We start from the raw sequence: 24,951 nt of genomic DNA, 5'->3' as shown, positions 1-24,951 counted from the left end.
GCGGACCCAAATATCGCTCAAAGCCATGATACGGACCCTGCGCCACGAGGGTGGAGGCCTTTGGTTGGAGATTAACCGAGTGGAAGCTACGGTGAGGGATGAGGAATCAGGAGTCATCTTGGTGCCGGAATGGCTGGACGGACTAATGAGAATTTCAGGAGGTGTTCTCCTCTCCAAAAGGGTTACCACCAAAGCGAGGACATGAACAAGCTATAGTGTTGAAGGAAGGCAGATATCCGGTGAGCGTTAGGCCCTATCGATCCCCGCAATTTCAAAAGGATGAAATCGAAAGATTGATCAAGGAAATGCTCGAGGCAGGAATAATCAAACCATCTGTCAGTCCTTTCTCAGGCCCGTATTATTGGTGAAGAAAAATGATGGTTCGTGGGGGTTTGCCTGGACTATCGGGCTTTGAATCGCGAGACAATTCCCGACAAGTACCCCATTCCTATAATCGACGAGCTATTAAATGAACTCTATGGGGCTGCCGTGTTCTCAAAACTCGACCTTAAATCGAGTTATCATCAAATTTTGGTAAGGGAAGAGGACACTCACAAAACTGCTTTCCGTACCCATAAAGGCCACTATGAGTTCTTAGTGATGCCCTTTGGACTCACAAACGCCCTGGCCACTTTTCAAGCCCTCATGAATGAGGTGTTTCGGCCATACCTAAGGAAATTTGTGCTAGTGTTCTTTGACGATATTCTAATTTATAGTCCCCACCAGATGAGTCACTTGGAACACATGAAGATGGTATTGTCCAAGCTTAAGGAGCACAGCATGATGGCTAATTTCAAGAAGTGCGAATTCGGTCAGACAAGGGTTGCATACTTGGGTCATGTAGTATCCCAAAAAGGGGTGGCTGTGGATTTGGATAAAATCCGAGCCATGGTGGAATGACCAACACCACAAAGTTTGAAAGAATTGCGTGGGTTCTTGGGATTGACCGGATATTATCGGAAGTTTATCAAAGGATAAGCGCAAATTACAAGACCCCTTACGGAGCAACTACGGAAGGATAACTTTGGGTGGTCATCCGAGGCAACAACAGCGTTTGAGCTGTTGAAGGCAGCCATGACCTCGGCCTCCGTGCTTGTTATGCCAGATTTTTGCAAGCGATTTGTAATCGAGGCGGATGCTTCAGGATACGGGTTGGGTGCCATGTTGATGCAGGAAGCAAGGCCAATTGCTTTTTACAGCAAGGTGTAAGGCCCAAGGTCGCAAGTCAAAGCCATTTACGAAAAAGAATTGATGGCAATATGCTTAGCTGTGGTCAAGTGGCGACATTATTTGCTCGGACGACACTTCATTGTTAGAACGAATTAACAAAGTCTTAAGTATATCATGGAGCAACGGGAAGTAAGCGGAGACTGTCAAAAGTGGGTTTGCAAACTACTGGGGTTCGATTTCGAAATCCAATTCAAACCCGGAGCTAGCAATAGGGTTGCTGACGCCCTGTCCCGAAGAGGAGAGATTGTTGGGTAGTTGGCAGCCTTAGTCTCAATTTCTGGAACTAATTGGGAGGAGTTGGAGAACGAAGTGAAGTCCAACAAGGACTTGAACAAAATCACAGCGGAGGTGGCAGCAAAGCAAGGGGCTCATGTTGGATTTTATATCAAAAATGGCAGGCTACTATTTGAAGGGAGAGTAGAAATTCCTAAATCCTCAACGTTGATTCCCAAGCTTTTAAAAGAGTACCATGATAAGCCCAATGGGGGGTCATCACGGAGAAACCAAAACCTACCTAAGGATCGCCTCGGAGTGGTATTGGATTGGGATGCGAAAAGACATAGGTACCCATGTGAAGCACTGTGCGACTTGCCACCAGGCTAAGCACTCTCAACTGCACCCAGCAGGCTTACTACAGCCGTTGCCCATTCTCGAAGTTATATGGGAAGACATTTCCATGGACTTCATAGAAGGTCTTCCACAATCGAAGGGCATGGACTCGGTGTTAGTTGTAGTGGACAAGTTGTCCAAGTATGTGCATTTCCTTGGATTATAACATCCATTTAGCGCGTTAACAGTGGCTGAAATATTCGTTAAGGAAATTGTGCGATTACATAGAGTCCCTACTTCCATTGTATCGAATAGGGATCGCGTCTTTATGAGTGTGTTTTGAGTTGTTTAGGTTGCAAGGAACGGACCTCAAGAGAAGCACCGCTTACCATCCCCAAACCGACGGACAAACGGAGATTGTCAACAAAACCTTGGAGACCTACTTGCGATGCTTTGTCAATAGCAAACCCAAGCCTTGGGGATTGGGCTGAATATGCCTATAACACTTCGTATCACGCCTCTATAGGGTTCACACCTTTTAGGGTGGTGTACGGGAGAGACCCTCCAAAATTAATCAAGGTGGGCAGTGGGCAAACACCGGTGGATAGGCTGGACGAATGGTTACAAGAGAGGGATTGGGTGTTAGATGAGCTGCACGTGAACTTGGTTCGAGCCCAACAAAGGATGAAATTTAACGCTAATATGAAGAGAAAGGAGGAATTTGAGACAGGACTGGGTTTATTTGAAACTCCAGCCTTATAGGCAGAAATCTCTTGCAAAAAGACCAAATGAAAAGTTGGCTCCGCGTTTCTATGGGCCCTTCAAGGTGGTGCAGCGCATCGGTCAGGCTGGAACTGCCAGGAACGTGCCGTATCCACCTGGTTGTCCATGTGTCCCAGCTCAAAATGGCACTAAGGGATCAAGTGGCTAACCCCACGATTCCTACCCAATTGACCGAGGAGTTGGAACTCTGAACCTGAAAGCGTGTTGGATATCAGGACTTCTAGGAGCAACCCTGAAATCCTGGAGGTCCTAATTCAGTGGCAAGGGCTGCCCGTAATTGAAGCCACGTGGGAAGAAGCTGCTACAATTCAAGAGAGGTTTCCATCCTTTCACCTTGAGGACAAGGTGACTCTCATAGGGGAAGGAAATGTAACGAATGCCTTGAACAACAAGAACAAGGGTTGGATCACGTATGAGCGAAGGAAGAAGAAAGGACAGCAGCAAGGACTCAGGGAATGAGGTAGAGGAGCAGCCACCAAATCAGAGCAACCAAGGACTGTCGTGAATGAAGGTTGGCAGCAGCCCCTCGCATTGTGACAGGCGACAGCTGCAGCTTTTGTCATCTTTCTCTTTTGGCTGATTGTGTACATATAAGTGGGGGGGGGGGGTGGTAGGAGTGTGCTAGGTAGCTGGTAATTTGTAAACACTTGAGTGTAGAGATTTGTGCCCTCAAGGTACTAGTGAGAGAGTGGTGGCCTCAAGCCTCCTAGTGTGTGAAAGATTTTCCCTTTATTACTCAATGAAATAGCTGCCTACTTCCCTAAAGAATTCATCTTTATTGCTTTTCCTTCAATATTACAGTAATATATAACTAGAACGTTACAACTCTATCAAAAATTCCTTGGCAAGTCTAAAACCAGTTAATGATTGGTTGTTTATGTTTAGTCTAGTCTGTGAAGAAAAATACTAGAATTTAAATAAATAAATAAACCTCAATTATATAATTAAGATATGTGAAGCTCTAAATTAGATTTATAACCCTTGCATTTTGAATATTAGAGAAGATTATTAAAAATCTTAGTTCAAATGCATCAAATTCCTTATGAATAAAAGTCGGCAACATTTGAGGATATAATAAGAGTGATTCTGCAAGATTTGTTTGGGATGTGCAATAGTGAGCAATAGATGCACCAACAATGAAAACTTAGTGATGAAAATGAATTTACATGAGCATATATGATGCCGATCTTGACGACCTTAGGATATAACTTAGAAAACAACAACTTCTAAGGGTGACTGTAATGGCAACTACGTTGAATTCCAGGAACCTGTTCGAACTCTTTACGATAATCCTCTCACTTAGGTTTAAGCATTAAAGCTCAACTCATATTCGGCTAAAACCAATCTCTACTTATAAAATAATACAATGATTCATTTATTCAACTAACATAAACCCTAAAAAGATTGATAAAATCTTAAAAATAATAAGATAAAAGAAATTTTCAATGGTACTCATAAGTTTCTATTTTTTTTTTTTTTTTTTCTCAATGGTAAACAATAAAATATCAAATTAACTTTGGTAATCTATAATTTGTAAAACCTAATTCAGTGATAACATTAGTTAAGCATTTAAGAAAATATTAACCATGGTTAACGTTTTAAAATGGAGGGAATAGTGAAATGCCTAAAATATGTAACACTCTAGTGGTTACTTACTTGTATTAATATTAAGTTATGCAATAAAGATGTGAGTTTTGAGGAAAATGGGCAGCTCTTTGATTAATATGAAAATGGAAGAAACAAAACAAGGGTAGCTTGAGGCTACTAGTCTCTGATTTTAGCACCTTTAGGGCACCACTCTCTAGCCTAGGAATTACTATGATCTTGCCTACCTAGCACATCCCACTCTCCCTTTCTTATATATACATAATCTGCCAAAAAGAAGAAAACAACAAAAGTTGTTGTGGCAGCTGTCAAGGCTCTCCTCTGATTGGATGATGCTGCCTGCTTGGTGACTGCTCTCTGCTTGGTGGCTGCCTTGTTGTGCATTCTCTGACATTCCATTTTGCTGACCCTTCCTTCTCCTTCTTGAATAAGTAATCAAATCATGACCCTTGTTGAGCATTGAGTCCGTTACATTCCCTCCCCCTAGAAGACTCACCTTGTCCTCAAGGTGAAAGTGAAAGGAAGGAAAACGCTCGTTGATGAGAGAAGCTTCTTCCCAAGTGGCTTCCATCATGGGTAAATTTTCCCATTTAACCAACACCTCCAGGTGAGAGGGAGAGCTGCTGGATTTCCTGACAGCCAGCACCTGCTCTGGTTCTGCCAGCAGCTCCAGTTCTGCTGTCAGCTGAGTTGGTATGGTAGGGCTCACTTCTTGGCTGCCAAGTGCCTTCTTCAGTTGAGAGACATGGAACACAGGGTGTACGCGACAAGAGTCTGGCAAACTCAGCTTATAGGCCACATTTCCCACGCGTTGCTCCACCATAAATGGCCCATAAAAACGCGGAGAGAGCTTCTCATTAGGCCTCTTAGCAAGAGACTTTTGTCTCTGTGGCTGTAGCTTAAGGTAGACATAATCTCCCACCTGAAATTCGACCTCTCGTCTCTTTAAATCAGCATTTGCCTTCATTCTTTGCTGTGCACGAAGCAAGTTCATCTTCAAATCCTCAAGCACCCAATCCCTTTCTTGTAACCACACCTCCAAGCTATCCACTGGCGTTTGGCCTTTTCCCACCTTAATTAGCTTCGGAGGATCCCTTCCATAGACCACTCGAAATGGGGTAAACCCGATTGATTCATGGTGAGCAGTGTTGTAAGCGAATTCAGCCCAATGCAACCATTTTCCCCAAGATTTCGGCTGCCCATTCACGAAGCATCTTAGATATGTTTCCAAGGTCTTATTGACTATTTCCGTTTGACCATCGGTTTGGGGGTGATACGAGGTGCTTCTCTTGAGTTCCGTGCCTTGTAGCTTGAACAACTCTCGCCAAAAAATACTCATGAATATACGATCCCGATCCGAAACTATAGAACTAGGAAACCCATGGAGCTTGACCACTTCCCTAACAAAAATGGCAGCTATAGTGGCAGCACTATATGGGTGTTTTAGCCCAACGAAATGAGCATATTTGGAGAGTCTATCTACCACAACCAAGATAGAATTCATCCCCATTGAGTTGGGAAGGCCCTCAATAAAGTCCATGGATATGTCCTCCCATATGGCTTCGGGAATGGGTAGGGGTTGCAAGAGCCCCGCGGGTTGCATTTGCGAGTGTTTTGCTTGCTGACAGATGGGGCAGCGTTGCACATACTCCCCGACATCCTTTCTCATCCCAATCCAATACCACTCCGAAGCAATTCTCAAGTAGGTCTTAGTCTCACCTTGGTGTCCTCCAATGGGACTATCATGATACTCTCGCAAGAGCTTGGGAATCAAGGTGGATGACTTTGGAATCGCCACCCTTCCCTTAAACAACAACCTACCATTCTCCATGGTGTACCCCACATACGCCCCACCTCCTTGCTGCACTGCTGCTGCTATTTTACCCAAGAGGTCATCCTCTTCGATTTCTTTTTCCAACTCTTCCCACTTAATTCCTTGGACAGAAATCATGGCTGCCATTTCCAGCTCCGAACCACCTCTTCTCGAGAGGGCATCCGCCACTCTATTGCTAGCCCCCGGCTTAAATTGAATTTCAAAGTCGAAACCCAATAATTTGCGCACCCACTTTTGATAATCCCCTCCCACTTCCCTTTGTTCCATTAAATACTTCAAACTTTGTTGATCCGTTCTCACCACAAAGTGACGGCCTAGGAGATAGTGGCGCCACTTAACGATGGCTAGGCAAATCGCCATTAGTTCCTTCTCATAGGTGGCCTTTGCTTGCGATTTAGGGCCCAATAACTCGCTGTAAAATGCTATAGGCCTAGAGTCTTGCATTAACACCGCTCCTAAGCCATAGCCCGAAGCATCGGCCTCTACCACAAACAACTTGCTGAAATTTGGCATTGTTAGCACAGGGGCAGCCACCATGGCAGCCTTGAGCTGCTCAAATGCCTTGGTTGCCTCGGGTGACCACCCAAAATTATCTCTCTGAAGTTGTTCGGTCAAGGGTCTAGCTAGTTGAGCATACCCCTTAATGAACTTGCGATAATAGCCGGTTAGCCCCAAGAAACCCCGCAACTCCTTCAAATTCTTTGGGGTAGGCCACTCCACCATGGCCTTGACTTTTTCCATGTCCACCGCCACTCCACCTTTGGACACCACGTGTCCCAAATAAGCAACTTGCTGCTGCCCAAACTCGCATTTCTTGAAATTCACCACCAAGTGGTGTTCCTTGAGTAGCCCCAACACCACCCTCATGTGCTCACGATGACTCTGAATGTTGGGACTATAGATCAAGATGTCATCGAAGAAAACTAACACGAATTTCCTCAAGTGAGGTCGGAACACCTCATCATCAAGGCTTGAAAGGTGGCGGGAGCATTAGTAAGCCCAAAAGGCATTAGCAAAAACTCGTAGTGACCCTCATGGGTTCGGAAAGCGGTCTTGGGTGTATCCTCCTCCCTTACTAAGATTTGGTGATAGCCCGACTTGAGGTCGAGCTTGGAAAAAATGGCCGCCCCATGAAGCTCATCCAAGAGCTCATCGATGATGGGAATGGGGTACTTGTCCGGAATTGTTTCTCGGTTCAAGGCACGATAGTCTACACAAAAGCGCCACGATCCATCTTTTTTTTTAACCAACAAAACCGGGCTTGAAAAGGGGCTCACCGAAGGCTTGATGATTCCGGCCATTAACATCTCCCTAATCATCCTTTCAATCTCATCTTTTTGAAATTGGGGGTACCGGTAGGGTCTTACACTCACCGGATTGCTTCCCTCTTTTAACACAATTGAGTGTTCATGTCCCCTCTTAGGTGGTAACCCCTTAGGTTCAGCAAAGACACTTTGGTATTCATCCATTACATCCCTCAACCACGGGGGTGGTGCTGCCACTAGTGGCTCGGTTCCTTCTGCCCTTGGTTTAATCTCAACATGATTGATCTCTACCCATAAGCCTTCCCCTTCGTGCCTCAAGGCTCTCAACATTGCCCTGAGCGACACCTTAGAGTGCTCTAACGCGGGATTTCCCACCAAGGTCACCCTCCGATCACCCACCATAAAACTCATGAGGTGCGTTTTCCAATTGTGCGTGACCGACCCCAACTTCTCTAACCACTCAATTCCCAAAATCATATCAGCACTACCCAATTTCAGAGGCAGGAAGTTTTCCACCACCACAAAACCGCCATTCAACACCACCCGAACCCCTGTACACCTCCCTTTTCCCACGATCACATCACCATTCCCAAGAGATACTTCAAATTCACGGTCACCGCTCACCGGAATTCCCACCTCAGCCACTAACACCTCCGAGACGAAGTTATGTGTGGCTCCGGAGTCCACCAATATCACCACTGACTTCGGTCCGACCTTCCCCTCCAATTTCATGGTCTTCGGCCTCGAAATTCCCACCAAGGAGCAGAGGGTGGCTCCAGCCACCACCTCGTCGTCGCTGGAGTCCAGTTCTGGAGGTTTGGACGGCCCAGCTCCAACGTCTTCTTCGCCGCCGAGCAGCAGCACACTAAGCTCGCGGTTCTTGCAGCGATGGCCCACGCTCCACCGCTCATCGCACCTAAAACAAAGCCCTCGGGCCTTACGTTCTTGGTGCTCGAAATCAGTCAGCCGCCGCGGCTCCCCGGACCTCGCCGTTGAACTGGTGGTAGATCGGGGAAGATTAACTGAGCTCTGAGACTCAGGGGTGATGATCGGAGCTTTAGGCCACCCTTTGAAGGTCGTGGCTTGTTGAGCAGGGGTTCCAAAAGTGCTAATGAGGCCTCACCCGATTGGGGCTGGATCCGGATGATCTAGTTGTACTGGTAGTGGGTCGACCCGACCCAAAATACCCGGGTGGTTTTCTCAACCCGCCGACCCGCGATCTCCATAGCTTGCTCCAGGTTAAACGGGTTCATAAGTCTGACGTCAGCTTTGATGTCTTCCTTGAGCCCTTGTATAAAATGAGCCATCATAATCGTTTCAGGGATGTCTTCCAACGGCGCTGAAAGTTCGATGAATTTCTTTCGATACTCCATGACTGTCGTCTCCTGGCTTGCGGCGAGCCACTGCTCGTGGAGGCTCCCGGCGTGAGTTGGCCGGAATTGACGCAAGATCCGCGCTTTCATACTCTCCCACGTAGCAATAGGCCTCCTTCGATTTTCCCACTGGAACCACCTTAGCGCGTCCCCCTCCAACGCCGAGACGGCCGCCTGCAATTTTTGTTCCTCCGTGAGATGGTAGTGGAGAAAATACTTCTCCCCTTTTAGGATCCACCCATCCGGGTCCGCACCTTCGAATATGGGCATATCAAGCTTCCTCGGCTTCCAATGGTAGTCACCGCCGCCGTTCTGGTTGCGATCCTCACGGCTGTAGCCTAGCCCCTGTTCGTGATGCCTCTGGTTCACCAAGTTTCGCAGCTCTTCGAAGAACTGGGCTTGTGTGGTGGCGTTCGCGGCGGTCTGAGCTTCCTGCTGCTGCCGTAGCAGCTCAAATTGATTATCGACCTTCTCACTGGCCTCACTTAAGGTCTTCTTGAGTGTTTCTTCTTGTGTTTTCATTGCCGCTTCCAAGGCTTGCAATCGAGTTTGAACTCCAGCCATTAGCTCATCCAGGTTATCGCACATCTGTGTTGCAGATGTGACCATGTTTCTTTTTTTTTTTTTTTTTTTTTTTGTAAACAGAGTATGGGGTGGTGGTTTCCGGTACTGTTGGCCGCAGGACCGCCGCTCTGATACCACTTGTAACACTCTAGTGGTTACTTACTCGCATTAATATTAAGTTATGCAATAAAGATGTGAGTTTTGAGGAAAATGGGCAGCTCTTTGATTAATATGAAAATGGAAGAAACAAAACAAGGGTAGCTTGAGGCTACTAGTCTCTGATTTTAGCACCTTTAGGGCACCACTCTCTAGCCTAGGAATTACTATGATCTTGCCTACCTAGCACATCCCACTCTCCCTTTCTTATATATACATAATCTGCCAAAAAGAAGAAAACAACAAAAGTTGTTGTGGCAGCTGTCAAGGCTCTCCTCTGATTGGATGATGCTGCCTGCTTGGTGACTGCTCTCTGCTTGGTGGCTGCCTTGTTGTGCATTCTCTGACATTCCATTTTGCTGACCCTTCCTTCTCCTTCTTGAATAAGTAATCAAATCATGACCCTTGTTGAGCATTGAGTCCGTTACAAAATACCCCTATTTTAAAAGAAAAATTAAAATAAAAAATCCGCCCACTTCTTCCCCCTTCCCCAACCCAGCCAGCCTTTGCCTACTCAGTACCCACAACCCCAACGCTAGCGCAACCCCACCAGTCATTTCCTCTTTCTCTCTTTCGCGGCACCCACCACCATCATCATCATCATTTTCACCATTAACATAACAGCCACCATCATCATCATCATCATTTTCACCATTAACAGTAGCCCTAGGTTTCGATGAAGATCGAACTGAGCTAACAGATTTCCGGTTCAACGAATCGGGTCAATTTCCGTAGGCGTATCTTGACTATGACGGCCAGAAATCGGTTTTAGATCGTTGGATAGCGTGGTTTTGATGCAGATTTGCTTCTAGATGTTCGTTGGAGGTTTTTCCATCGGTAACATGAATCTGGAGCTAACTTCACGAACCCTAGGTCGAAATCGACAAGGTTTTTGGGAATTTGTCGGCATCGGAGTTGGAATTTCAGATGATATTTGGGGTTACTGGGTTAGGGTTTTCCAACGCCATTGTTGGTTAGGGATGGTTGGGGTTTTTCGAGGGTTGGGGTTGTGCCCTAAGGGTATAGAGTTTCGTGGTTCGTGCTCTCTCAAGCACGGCCAACGTCGGAGGAAGGGGGGTCGAGGTTGGGAGGGTGGTTGGCTCGATGTGGTGGCGGGAAAAGTGTGGTTAATGGTTTTTTTTTAAAAAAAAAAATAATTTAATTGTTAAAATAATAAAGAAAAATCTGATTTTCAAGGATATGTTAGTCATTTTGCCTTTAATTAACTATAGTTAAGCTTATAATTGTAGATTAATCTCATTAATGTCACCACTGAATTAATTACACATATTGTTGATGACCAAAAATAATTTGATTATTTGATGTTTATCATTGAGAAAAATAAAAAACTTATCGTACATTCACCTAAACTATGCAAATTGTCGGCTGTAGAATCGCTCATATCGGTTAGAATTGTTGGAATCGGTACCGATTCTACAATTCCATACCGATTTTAACGATTCCACTCCTGCAAAAAATCTGATTTTCCAAAACCCATACTTTTTAATTGCGAAGTTGGAATTGGGCTTATAATATATCATTGGAAAGATTTTGAAGTTTGCTTTCTAATCAAATTGGTCACGTACCCATATAATTTATATATTTTATGTTATAGCCTAAAGAGTGTAAGGGTGTCATAGTTGAGCCTAAATTTAGTCAATAACTTATATATTATTCAATCTTAATCATAATAAAGCTTATGGAACATCAATTTAAATAACTTTTAAGATCTTATCCAACCACTTAAATTTTGTGGGCATATGAATGTATTCATGAGTCTAATGCACTCGGGGCATATAAAATACACTTTTATAACATGAGTTTGTTGAAATTGTCATTCTTTAGCTATCTCATTAAATGAACTAACTTAACACTTAATTTTCTATTATCATTGGATTTTTTATTAGGGGAAATAACTTTGCGAGTCAACTACGTTTTTTTTTTTATCTTTTCATTATTTAACAACAATTGTCTCGTACTCTCATTCTTAAGAATGTGTACCAATAATCTAACTTTATAGTTTATAGTGTATTGTGTATTTGTTTGAGTTATGCGCGTGCAAAATTAATTCTAAGACTATTTTATTTTTGTATTGTCGATAATATGTTATCAACAATATACATTGTTATCATTCTCATTGCTTAAAAATTATGTATGTAGTCACTTGTTACATTTTGAAGCCCAATTTTACAATTTTGTAGAATTGTACGATTCTACGATTTGATTTTACCGATTAAATTCTACCCCACTCACCAATTCAAGGTAGAATCCCGATTCTGATAACTATGTATATACATATAATAATTAATAAAAGTCGTATACTTGCTCCAACATCAATATAGCACTAGATAGTAGATAGGAGTGAATGAAGGAAAAATATTTGTGGAGGACCACAACAGATAATATCTTAGTTCATGTAGCCAACCTCATCTTTTTGGGATTCAGGCTTTATTTTTGTTGGCATTGCTGTTGTAATAACTCTTTAGTCTATTATCATTGGTAAATGGTAACCAAGTGAAAAGGCTGAGCCGCGTTAAAGTTTTGTTATTTCTATTTTCGAAGTCTGATTTTTTTTTTTTTTTAATCATTGTAAATCCTTGGGACTGCATCCTCTAATGCGATTACTGGGACTCATTCCAACACTCTGTACACAAGTTAGTTCAGCTTAAATTGAGCAGCAAGAGATAACTCAGCTAACAAATTATGTATGTAATATAGCCTCGTACTTCATACTGAAAGAACATATATAGTCTACACTACCTGCAATGATGAAACAAAGTCCGCATTAACTTTGGCGGATACAGTAGCAATAGATTCTTGTGAGCTTTGTTTTCCTTGGTCAACCCTATCATGCCTGCCTCCTGAAGCATGACGTCTACAAAATCAACAAAAAAAACATAGCTAACCAAAGTTAGGGAAATCATACCTGATGAAAAGAAGGGAGGAGGGGGGGGGGGGGGTGTGGAGACACTGAGGATTGCAAGCTATACATGTGAAATTAACTATAAAGAAGAAAGATCTTAGCTATAAATTGTCAAATCTTTAGAACACAACTAAACATGTAAATATTATGCATGTAACAAAATTAAACATAAGAGATCGTTGCATTAGTGAGACCAAAAGAAAGCACAACTAACGAGGACTATAAATCTTTTGGAAGCAAATGGAATATAACTTGCATGCCAAAAATAACAGCACAATGATTTACAGGAGAAGGCTGATTTTATTAGTTGTGAACTACACAAAAACCCTAAATTGGCAAAGAAAACATAATTTGAAAGAACTTCCCAAAGCATAACTCAATCTATCCACAGATACACCAAAATAGATCGTGATCAAACCTGCCTTTTAACTCATTCAAACACTTGTGCCAAATCACTCAGTATATAACCAAAATGATCAGTTCTAATGAACTTCATGAAAACAATCAGAAGAACTTGAATACCAAATTAAGTTGTATTAACCAGCAGTAAAAGTTACCAGTTTGTATGAGAGGTGCTTGGGAATTATAAAATGGCACTCAACAGCATTTAAACATGTATAATGACATAATATGTCACGAGCAAATACTGTAATAAATTTAGATATATTGATTAATCTACTCAAAGGCTAAAAATAAAAAAATAAAAAAATAAAAAAAAACACCAGAAACTCTCAATGGTAGCCCCGTACTTTTGACTTTCATGAATGGTTAACTATATGTTAAAACTAACTTTAATTAAGTATGGTTAACTATCTCCATTGTCTACTACCCTACATCAACTTCCCACTATCACCATTATTTTCTCTCTCCTCTGCCTTCACCTCCATCTCATGTCTCTCTCTTCTTTTAAAAATCTAATATAATTCGAAATCTAACACAAAACCAATTAATCTTTCTCGATTCATTCTACGCAACCCATCTGAACTTTTCATTCAAAGAAGTTTTTGATAAATATTGGGGATTTTTCAAGGAAATTTTCATATTATTTTTTTGGATTTTTAAAGCATTGATTTAACCGTACTCCATTTTTTCTCTGCTCTTTGATTTGCAGTACACCTCAATACATTACCATCATCCACATTATATTTTTAATCACAAATCCCAACAACACAACCTTATCATCATCATCATAAATCATATAGCTAGGATTAAAGAATGGTCTTCACTCCTATGAAATATACAAAGCCAGACAAGGGGGTAGTAGTGGCAGCGGTGGAAGCTTATGCAGTAGTGGAGGTTAGGTCTTACAATAGAGGTGGTGGTTTGATAAGGAATTGAGGGGGAAAAAAGGAGAATGAGTGGGGTTGACAAGGGCTTTCATATTAATAAATTTTTTACTGAGTTTGCCTTCATTTTTAAAAAGTAAGATTTAATAGAATCTATAACAATATTAAAACTCCAAAGAACAATAAGTTATTATTATGTGTCATCCATCCTTCAACATTATTTGGTGCCACATGAGCAATGACATGGCAAGTGCAAGTCTTATATTAATCTTCAATCTACAATAACTTTATCATTCTAAAAAAATGTTTATTAAGATTTGAACTTAAAAACCTTTCACTAATAATATATATAACTTACCATCTAAGCTATATTATTTTATATCCATTCATTCACCATAACTACTATCTTGAATTTTATATGTAAGGGACTTAAATTCAATAATTAAACAACAACAAAATTTCAAGCAATAATTAATCTAAATGCACTAATAATCTGTCTTTTTTTTCCATTATATATATACATGTTATGTCTTGTATTATTTTTTAATTATCCATAGATCTCAAAAGTTTGGTTCATGGTATCGCTTGGTTTTGTTATTGTTGTTGTTCTTGTTGTAAAATCTGACCACTATGTTTAATCTCATAACATTATTGACAACATATTAATATCCAACGCATTAGAAATACAAATACTTGACAACAATTCTAACCTCATATTATAATGACCTTCGGGCTAAAAACTAGGTTCTAACTAAAAAAACATCATTAAAGCCAAATTTGATAAATTATAAATGTTTAAAGCTACCATTGATAATCAATAAAAAAAAATAAATAAATAAATAAAAAAGTTTTAATACCAGTGAAAAAAAAAAAAAATCAAAGCAAAAGTAGAGGCTACCACTGAATTTTTCCCCTAATAATAATGTAAAATGACATAGATGTTGATGGTTTTAAATGGCTAATCTTACATTGACATTTAAGGTTTCATTGATATTATAGAGTGACAAGAAGTTTGAAACAAAACAAACCAAAAAAGAAGGGCTATGTCTTATAATCATCTTACTCACTTTTCACTTTACATATTTTGGGATGTGCAAAATAAACTTCAATTTTCTGTTTCAAGCAGGCTTTAAAATTTTGAACTTTTTATGTTTCTCTGCTTCCCAACAATATATTCTTTCTTTATCTCCACAATTTCTCCTACTTTTTTTATTCTTTCTATCCAATAGTCAAAACTTCTTCATGCAAAATTCAAATTTGAAATTCAGATTAAGGGATTAATATTATTGCTTCCTTAGAAGGAATACAAAATTACAAGTAATCAACTATGACAATACCTATATTACAAGAACTCAATCTTAGTCTAATAACTGAAATTGTAAGTAAATTTGAGATTTGGGCATTGTGGATCAGGCAATATCAGAATACTAATTAGCAACTGGCCATGCCCAACCGCCAAAAAAAATCCTATATAGGTTAAATTTAATGTTATCATAATGATTTGGAAGCAATTACATGTAACTGACACAATAAAACCAATTCAGATATTCTTGAAAGAAAGTTACTCTTCCAAAGGAACAGCTTGTAAAACACAGGTGGCTGTGCATTGCTTGTAAATAGTATGAATGCACAGGAAAATCACTTTTTTTATCCGGATATTTCTTGAAGGTGAAAGTAGAATTCACAAACTTTTCCAGCGAGTAATAAATAACTTTAATATTATAAGTAAGGATGAAGTTATGGCATTATAAATTTAAAGTCAACACGGTAACGTATTCTGTTGCCTAACCTAAGACTGTTTCTCATCAAAACTTTTGAAAAGTTAACAAATGAGTTGACTATTTTCTTCTTACTTTGGGTAGATTAAGGAGTCTAACAAGGAACATATATATACATATATATATATATATATATATATATATATATATATATATATATATATACATATATATATGTATATATATATATATACATGTATATATATATATACATGTATATATATATACATGTGTGTGTATATATATATATATATATATATATATATATATATATATATATATATATATATATATATATATATATATATATATATCTATATATATATAGATATATATATATATATATATATATATATGTTTGATATTTATAAAAATTTTCAGATTTTAGTTTACCATTTTCTAACCTTTCTTTAGGTATGTAGTTCTATAAAGACAAGGGAATAATTCATAACAAATTTGACTTGGTATTTGCGTTAGTAAAAAGTGATTTGTTCCTTCCAAAATTATGTTTTCTTTTTTCTCTTCTTGAGTTGAATTTAGATTTTAAAATTTCACTTGATGTATGTTCTTTAACGCCAGATAAGGACACATATCTAATACTTTGGGCTGTAAGCAATTTTTAATAATTTTTAATCAGATTTGATTATTGCTCCACAATCAACATGGCATCATTATCTTAGTGCAGACTCGAAGAACCCTAGCCAGCGTCCACCCCCGCCCCCAAAAAAAATTTTGTAAATGCTTACTTAAGCAGCTTGTTAAAAAATAATGGTCTGTAATAGCTTGTATACTTCAATTTTTTATTGCATAAAATAATGGTAGACCAGAGCTCCTTCCCCTCTAGAAAAGGTTGACACCAATTTTTTAGAGCACAAACTACTTGTTGTACGGGGTAAATACTCTGGATTTCTGGAACCATGCATTAACTTCTGGTTTCTAGAACTGATACCATCACACATCAAAATCCTTTTTCCAAACGTTCTCAAAGGCTGAGGTTTGTCATAAACTCGTAACTGCCCATAACAGAATACAAATCAGCTTATTGCCCCAATTGCTGACCTTTTTTCCTATCAGTTGACTCTTGATATCAACACAAGACTATCTAAATCCGTATTTTATCTCCCCTCCATTCATCAAATTTTCATTAAGGTAAAGAGCAGGTGATTCATCAAATATAGATCATTAGGAAATATGATTACAGACAGAGGACAGTAATATAATAACAATAAGCTCCAGAAAATGGAAAGTACCTTCGGATTTCTTCCTCACGTCTTCTTGCATCTATCTCTTTGCTAGGGGGATATTTAGGCAAGGTTGAAGGATCGCAAGCATGGGGCTTTGACGTGAAAAACTGCAAATTAAAATATCAAATGACATCAAGAAATAATAGCAGGTACGACACAATTCACCAACTGAAAAGCAACTACCTATTTTGATATGTGCTCATTGAAGATCCAAAGCAAGATAGACAAACAAAATCAAGTACATTGACATGGTAGAGCAAGGCATATGAGTAAAAAGCAAGATGAAATAAAAGCGTAAAACAGGCAGTAGTTCTCGATCAAAAAGAAAGAATTTTTAGCTCGAGAGAAATGAAATAATAGTATTACAAGTTTGACAAGGTGTTCCAACAGTCAAAAGTCTAGGATGAAAATTAGTTCGAGAGAAAATGCACTTTAAATGGTCTAAAACAATTTGGGAGCTGCACCTAGCTCATTTCGACACTAATATAATGCAAACAGACCTGTACTGTTATATCGGCTACCGTTTAGTTTAAGACAACAAAATCTGTCCTATTTTTGCAACTCTAAGGAATTTGACAATTGCAAGCCACAGAAACAAAGCCTTAATTATGAGGAGACAGTAGCAAATGCTATGGTGTGATGAGAGAGAATAATCAATAATTATATAAGAGGAGATATGAAAGATCTTAGGAATCTCCTCACTATGACTAGCATGCAAGGGGTTTAGGAATTCATATTTCTTCACTGGTATTCAGTGCAAGGCACATCATCATGTAACAATTTGACACTGTCAATCCACCATTGGCAAGTCCAAGACATGGGAGTCTCTACTCCTATGTTTTTCTAACAACAGACCTTTTTCCAAATAACAATCTGCTTCTCACAAAGACTCATCTTCATAAAAATCAAAACCCCAGACCTTTTTCTAGAGCCACATCAGCCTTTAGAAAAAAATCTGAAGAATCTATTTATGAGTTGACACCTTAGAAGTATCGTCCGCATTCGATTTTGTAGAATATTATGCATCCGCTCTTGCTTCTCCCTTAACCTCAACAGCCTTTCACTAATCTTTACAGGCTTATCTAGAGTCCCATTCGCCTTGCTAACAGTCAATCAAATTTGAGAATCACAATATCTTCTGCCAGGAAATAATAGAGAAAGACCATATAAATCGAACACTCAAACAGCATAATCAATAACCTTACCAACCATCCCTTACTCTTTATCACCCATAACAGGGGAAAAAATAGGAGGAGAGAGAAGGGGGAGGGGGGGAACCCTGCAAGCAATCTCCTCTTTGTTTAACTCAGTGCAAAGTTAACATACTTAATCAAAAGGATAAAGAATCAATACATTCTTCTTTTTTTATTAGATGATCACTTTCTAAAAATAGAAGTTTCAATTTACATGGATCACTTTCCTAGTTATAATATTCTCCCTATCTCTCTCCTATCACATAAGCCCTCTTTATTTTTCTCTCTATCTCCCTCTAATCCAAATATCGCGTAGGAGTCCGCAATTACAAAAGTGATGCAACTAAAAAAACGAATGAAGTACTTTAAGACCAATAGTCAACCAAACAAAGTGAGCAAGACCATCTTTTGACAAAATTGCGCTCAAATACACAACAATGAGTTCAACATGCTACAACAACTAGTGTTTTTGAGGATGGTATCAGCTACATGTTATTGATAATTCCAAGGATGTTTTGTAATGTCTGGTAAACAGAAGGAAATTTGATTACAAAATTAAATAACAGGAAATTAAATTATATAATGTTGAGAGCACTCACAAATCACAATCTAAGATACTTCAGATTCAATTTTAAAAGTAATTGCAAAGAGATTATTTCATAACATGATACCAGATCCTAATTTCCAGAGTTTACCAGGATTCAATTTACTTCATCAATCAATTCACACACCTCACTATCAAGAGCAAAAGCAGCAGTTCCACGAGAGGCAGGGTCTATAGAGAGTAGAGTCTCGACAAGAGACAATGCAGGAGCAGATATTTCTTGAAATCTTTCAGCAACACGTCTTCTATAAGGTCTTCGAGGTTTGAAAGCCGTTGAATGGGGTAACTTTGATTTTTCCCAAAATTCCTCGGGTGGAGATCCACAAAGTTTGAAAATCTTGTGCAGTTGTTCAACCTATTAACATATCCAAACTTCCTTTAGAAAATAATTTTACCGAAAGGAAAAACTTTAGTTATAAGAAGTCCCTAACACAACATACAAGCCTATTTTATCAGCTTATAAACTCAGTAGCCAAAAATCAATAAATTCATACAATAAATGCTTTAGCTGTTTGTCATCTTCATTCTAAGGCATTGAACATTCACAATGCAACTTTGATGCAGCATAAGTAGGAAAAAAAAGAAATAAAAATGTCCAAGAGTAATAATTTTTTTAATACCTTGGGAGTTTGTTAAAAAAAATCCCTGTACCATGACAAACATGTTACAATGACTTTTTAAGCATTTACCCAGTACAAGCAGCACTACAGCAATCCCCTCATCCCATATCATATACCACATACACCTTATTAAGTGTTTTGGTAAACAAACACATTCTTTTTATTGTATTTGCTCTCCTTTTGCCTTCACTAAGAACTACCTACATCACAAATCTCTTAAGTATGCAGAATGGGAATAGAATCAAAATTCAAAGGTTGGTGATTTTTCAATTCATGGAGTGGGGTTTTTCAGTATACATTTTTAGGTTATAATTCACCATAGGAATTTGCTCAGTGCTCTAACTCATTAAACTATACTAGTGAAGCAGTAATTAATAGGTGGGTTAATTTATTGTTTGATTAGTTTCTCAAGCAGTGGATCTGTAAAGATAAACCGATTAAAAGAAAGGCATATTTTGCATTGAAAAGGTCAAAGGGGAATAAGAACGAGAGTCTTTAGTGGCCACCCCTTGCAATTTCATGTGGGTTTCTACAGTTTCAAACATTTTCCTACCAGTCTTTTGCCCCTTCATTACCACATAACTTTACTAGTTACGAAAATACGAACTCCACCCCCCCCCCCCCCGCCCTAAACACACACACCAATATGTATATTACCTCTGTCCTTCCAGGCATAATGGGTTTTCTAGTATATAATTCTCCAAGAATGCAACCAGCACTCCACAAATCTACTGAAACCCCATAATGAGTTGCTCCAAGCAAAAGTTCAGGTGGTCGATACCATAAAGTTACCACTCGACTTGTTAATGGCAGGCTCTTCGAAGGATCGAAGAAAGTTGCTAACCCAAAATCCGCAATTTTCAAGATTCCACAATCATCAATCAAGAGATTTGAACCCTTTATGTCACGATGCAATACACCATGTCTATGACAATATTCAAGGCCAGAAAGAAGCTGATGCATAAAACATTTTACCTAACAAAGAAAACCTATTTGAAATGAGGAATAATACATTCAACAAATATAGTATAAAAACAAGTACACAAGCAAACAGTTATAATGTTGGTACCTGTGGCTCTGTAAACTTCAGGCCTGGAAGTGATGCAATTCCTGTAAGGTCATGTTCCATGTACTCAAATATAAGATATAAGCTGCTAGACGTAGCAGATGCAATTAGGCCTTCCAATTTAATTACATTAGGGTGATCAAGTCTACGTAGTATAAGGATTTCTCTTGACATGAACTTTACACTCTCCTGATCAAGATTATCAAATCTTACTCTTTTTAAAGCAACGATCTTGCCATTAATAAGATCCCGAGCCTTGTAGACACTACTATAAGTTCCCTCCCCAATCTGCAAGAATAGATGCAAACATACCTTAACTAAATATGCATAATCCAACCATTGTAATTTACGTATGTATAATTAATGAAGGTAGTTTTCTAGATTTAATTATTGAGTAGCAAATTACAGAGCAACAAACACAATTTTTAACATTGACGTAAAATTATAAGGAAAAAAGAAGAGTAGTTAATAATAGACAATAAAGTTTACTCTGCAATAAGACTATAAGAGTAAAAGACTATAAGAGTAAAAGACTAATAGACAATTAAGTTTTCTCCGTAATAAGACTATAAGAGCAAAAGACTTTGTCCAGTATAGCTTTGCTTTGCAAGCAGGACAAAATTTTAAAGAAACCCTAAAAATTCACGTCACGAGCATCTCTACATAGTTAACACATAAGATATTAATTAGCTTCTAAAGTAATCCACAAGTAATAGTCATAGAGAAACTCGAGCCACAATAATTTAAATTTTCTAGGAAGTGTGAAAAGAGTCATGTCTTAAGGTTTGTACTGCTGGGATCAGGAAAATTACTCGAGGATAAAATTTGTGTACGGAATTGAAAATGTATCCGGCTTCAATTTTTTCACAAGAAAACCCTTTATCTCACTAGACTTATTCTCTTACCCTTATTGAAATATTAAACAGTAAAAATAATTTAAATTCGTTAAAAATAATTTCAATAAAACTAAGCTAAGTTCAAAATATATAAGTTCAACAAAAATTAGTTTAAAATTAGATTAGTTAAATAAAGCAAGTTTAAATCAGTAAAAATCAGTAACATTAAAGAACAAATATAATATAGTATCAGTAAAAATAAGTTTAATCAATAAAAATAACTATAAAGAATAGGGCCTAAATTAAAATTACTAGAACTCATTTGTAGCAGTAAAATATAAATTCCTACTCAAATTTATAGGAACCTACTGTTTTAATGTTGAGATAAAGGTATGGATGTCCCATTGAGTTTGCCCCATTCCTATGATAGCATTGAAATGAATGATGTTCATCGAACAAGTGTATTATTCCGATAGAGGGTTTGGAATTATTAGAAAGATAATTATTGGATGCCGCTTCCGACAGTAATATTAATGAATAATTAATATTACAGTTTAATCTTGGATTAACCCTTCAGGTCACACCCAATCGAGTAACCAAACCGAAACCATAAATTAATCCAAAAGATTAAATGAGTCATAAGAGTATTACGAACAAAGACGTCGGATTTCGAGCTTAGAGCGTCGAAACCAGGCGTCGTAAGTCGAGTCGACTTTATGAATGGACGAGACGAGAAATCAAGCAAACACCAAGTCATAACGCGGACAAAACCTAGCCTCGAAATGGCCTAGCCAATCGAGGGCTAGGATGGCTAGCATGGATAGCCAGTGCCATTGCCGCAAGGCAAGGCTCGGACGCACAACATACCTAACATACCTAGCATGGCCGAGTGAGCCTTGCGCGCAAGGCATGGCCAACATGGCCAACCGCGCGTTGCCAAGCATGCTAGCACAGCTACCTAGCATTCAAGGCAACCGGCAATTGTTGGGCTTGGTTGGGGGCCTCGCTAAGCATGCCACGCCCAGCAGTAGCAGTTCGCAAGTATGCGAGGCGTGCGTGCTGGGCCGCACACGCATGCGGGCACACTGGTAACCCAGTCGAGCACCAGGCCACTAGCATGGCGCGCCTTGGTGCCTGGGTGCCGGCGTGGCTCGTGCTCGTTGGCCGGAGTGGGTAGCCGATTTTCAGGGGTTGCTTGGGGAGCAAGGGGAAAGTGGTCCTCCCCTTGTGGTCCTTAGTCTCCTCACCTAACCCCTCCCATGTGTGCCAAGTAATGTTTGATTATTTGTCTTGCTACTTAATAACTTACTTTTCTCACTCTATCATTTCTCCCACATGGAAAGATGATTGTACTTTTTGCCTTTTTAGGAGCCTTGCCTATAAATACCAACTTTAGGAGCTAGGATTATACACTTGAGTTGAACTCAATAAGCATCTCCTGGTGAGAAAACCTTTAAGTTTGTAATAATCTAGTATTTTTCTTGGTCTAGTCCGGGCCATTCGAGTCGGGTCTCGAGGGTGTGAATAGTTGGAGCCTTGCGCATTTGCGGGGCTCTACGCTTTCAAGTTCAATCTCTAAGAAAGAGCGAAGCATGCATCAAAGGTATGACTGTCTTTTCCTCTTTCTCTCTCTTTGATAATTAATTATGTGGTGGTTATTAATTAATATGCATGTTTAGTTACTTTAATTTGTATGCGGATTTTGGGAGGCTTTTGTTCCCCAATAAGCGTTTCCTCCTACCCCACCCATGAGCAACCACAAGAAACAAAAAGGGCGACATGGGTCAATCTTAGTGGGGTGTGAGAGAAACGTGAGAAGATAATTTTTTGTCCATGATTATCTCACCACTATTGATACTTCAATGGGAAAATGTAATTGAAATGGTTGCAACAAAAGTTAATACAAGATCATAGTCATCACACTCGTATTATCATCATGACACTAGAAAATTGTAAGAAGCAAGTAGCATGGTGTTAAATTTCAGATGCGGTCGCGATCACAGTAACAGCCACATAACCACTTTTACGAGCAATGTGGGTGGAATGCGGTTGTTACAACCTAATATATCTGTCACAGTATGCTCAAATTCCTTTACAATGGTAGCAATGTGTTGATAAGGCTAAGATTTAATACAATGGCAAGTAGTTGATATTTGCCATCAATTTCACCTTAGGTCCAATCCAATTAAAAAAATTTCAAGCAGATACACAAAAAAAATATTAGCCATTTGTCTAAACTTAGGGGCATTTATGATCCTAACTAGCTCCCAAACGGCTCAAAAATATTACAAGACACAATTGCTTGACTTGAAAAGCTCATTCACGGGATAAAAAGCTTAGAAGTACGTTATAAGTATTTTATTTTTCATGTTATAACAGCTCACCTAAAATAAATAGTAAATATTGTTACAATATTATTAGAAACCCAAAAGCAATAGCAAAAATGTAGTTATATGAACTAACATAACAAAAAAGATTAAAAACTCAAGTTTAATTTTAATGTAGGTTGATGTTGAGAATTTAAGTTCAAAAAAGCTAAAGACACCACTCGCAATCAAAGCTTTATCTCAGCTTAGCTTAAAACATCTAGAGTTCCAGAGATAAAGACATGGAAACCAAATAAAATCTTTTGTAAGTCTCCATGCTAACTAGCCTGAATTATTCCCTTTAGGTATCTCTTCTTAATTTATATCTCAAAACTAACCAAATGAAGAAGAGTCACTGGTCCACTACTTATAACTTTATAAGTATACAAATACACAATAATGACTTAGGAACATCAAAGTTCTTAAATAGAGGTAAGGGGGACATTAAGAAAGTAGAAACGCGAGTAAATTGGAAAGAAGGCGCATACTTTGTTCAATCTCTCGAAAGAGTCTGCACGCCGAGGAATCCAACCCGAGACAGCTTCGCCAGCCGCCTTAGCAAGCCAAGAAGGCCAACCAGCAGCAACCTGCTCACCTTCCCAAGCTTTAGGAACTACGATAATATCTGATTGATGCACCAAAACATCTTCAGGTTTCAGCCTACTCTTCTCAGAACGGTCCTCACATAATCGAATCGAAGTGTTTGCCTTTCTATCAATCAAAGACGTTCTACTATCACTTCTACTCATCATTTGGGGACCTCCTTCTCTACTCGAAGACGTCGTTTGAGACAGTCTCTTACTCGGTACTCTCTGCCTAGGACTCCCACCACCATCTTCCACAGCCTTGGGCTTACTACTTACACACCCCATTGGTGTATCAATGACACAGCTAAATTCAACGCTCAATTTAATATGTACATACTTTCACTCACCTCCAATCAACAACAAATTATGCAAAAACACCACAAAATTATAGAAAATCTAACAATTCCCAAAAACTCAACAAAATCACAGCTCAAAACTTGCTTCTAAATCGCACCAAGTATTACATTTATGCACTTTCCAGCCCATCAAAATTCATTAACCAATCTTTAAGCAATCAAAAACCCACGTAATTTGGAGGAAATTAAAGCAATAGATTTAAGAATCGGAAAATACCCAGAATCTCAAAATCCACAAGAAATTATTTGGGACCTTGAAAGCTTGAACTGAGTCAAATCGCGTAACTGGTAGCGTGTTGAAACAAGACCCTGAAAAGGAAAAAATAAAAATAAAAAGTAATTAGGGTTTCAAAAATCAAATGATGGGCGCTATTTGTTTACTTTTTCAAATAATGAATAAATTAAATCGGTTTTCCAAAGTATTGGAAGCATCGAATGATGGGCTGCCGACGCCGTCAATGTTTTCAATTGACGGTTTGCAACCCCTCAAAAAGAGGTAATCGATCTATAATTTTGAGAATTATCCTAAGTGAAATTTGGGTTTTAATTGTCTTGATTGTGAAATAAAATCATTTAATTGTCTTGATTGTATAATCAATATTATTAAACTAGTTTAAGTCCCGTGCAATGCACGGTTATTATTAAATTTTATAAAGAGTTATTGTATTGAATTTTATAAAAAAAAAAATAAACTCATAATACTAATTCAAAAATAAATATAACTTTAATTTTA

The 24,951-nt window shown here is 38.9% G+C and overlaps 1 protein-coding gene across 3 annotated transcripts in view; it reads right to left on the bottom strand.

The window, feature by feature from the left end:
• The window catches only part of LOC145589540 (putative serine/threonine-protein kinase At1g54610), a 30,250-nt gene extending 5,528 nt beyond the window's left edge, over positions 1-24,722 (bottom strand). The window contains exons 1-7 of one of the 3 annotated variants that reach the window (XM_081646149.1): positions 24,436-24,721; positions 23,764-24,130; positions 20,077-20,361; positions 19,665-19,982; positions 18,515-18,742; positions 16,597-16,697; positions 12,120-12,234 (exon numbers count right to left, since the gene is read on the bottom strand). In XM_081646149.1, the coding sequence (XP_081502275.1) occupies positions 12,120-12,234; positions 16,597-16,697; positions 18,515-18,742; positions 19,665-19,982; positions 20,077-20,361; positions 23,764-24,027 (1,311 nt within the window). In that variant the 5' untranslated portion in view covers positions 24,028-24,130; positions 24,436-24,721. Of the gene's footprint in view, positions 1-12,119; positions 12,235-16,596; positions 16,698-18,514; positions 18,743-19,664; positions 19,983-20,076; positions 20,362-23,763 lie in introns of all 3 variants that reach the window. The other 2 variants (XM_081646148.1, XM_081646147.1) reach the window with 2 other exon arrangements.
• Positions 24,723-24,951: the final 229 nt, after the last annotated feature.

Source organism: Chenopodium album, chromosome 17 (genome assembly GCF_948465745.1).
Source record: "Chenopodium album chromosome 17, dcCheAlbu1.1, whole genome shotgun sequence".
NCBI classification, from domain to species: domain Eukaryota; kingdom Viridiplantae; phylum Streptophyta; class Magnoliopsida; order Caryophyllales; family Amaranthaceae; genus Chenopodium; species Chenopodium album.
This window is presented reverse-complemented; position numbering and strand designations above follow the sequence as displayed.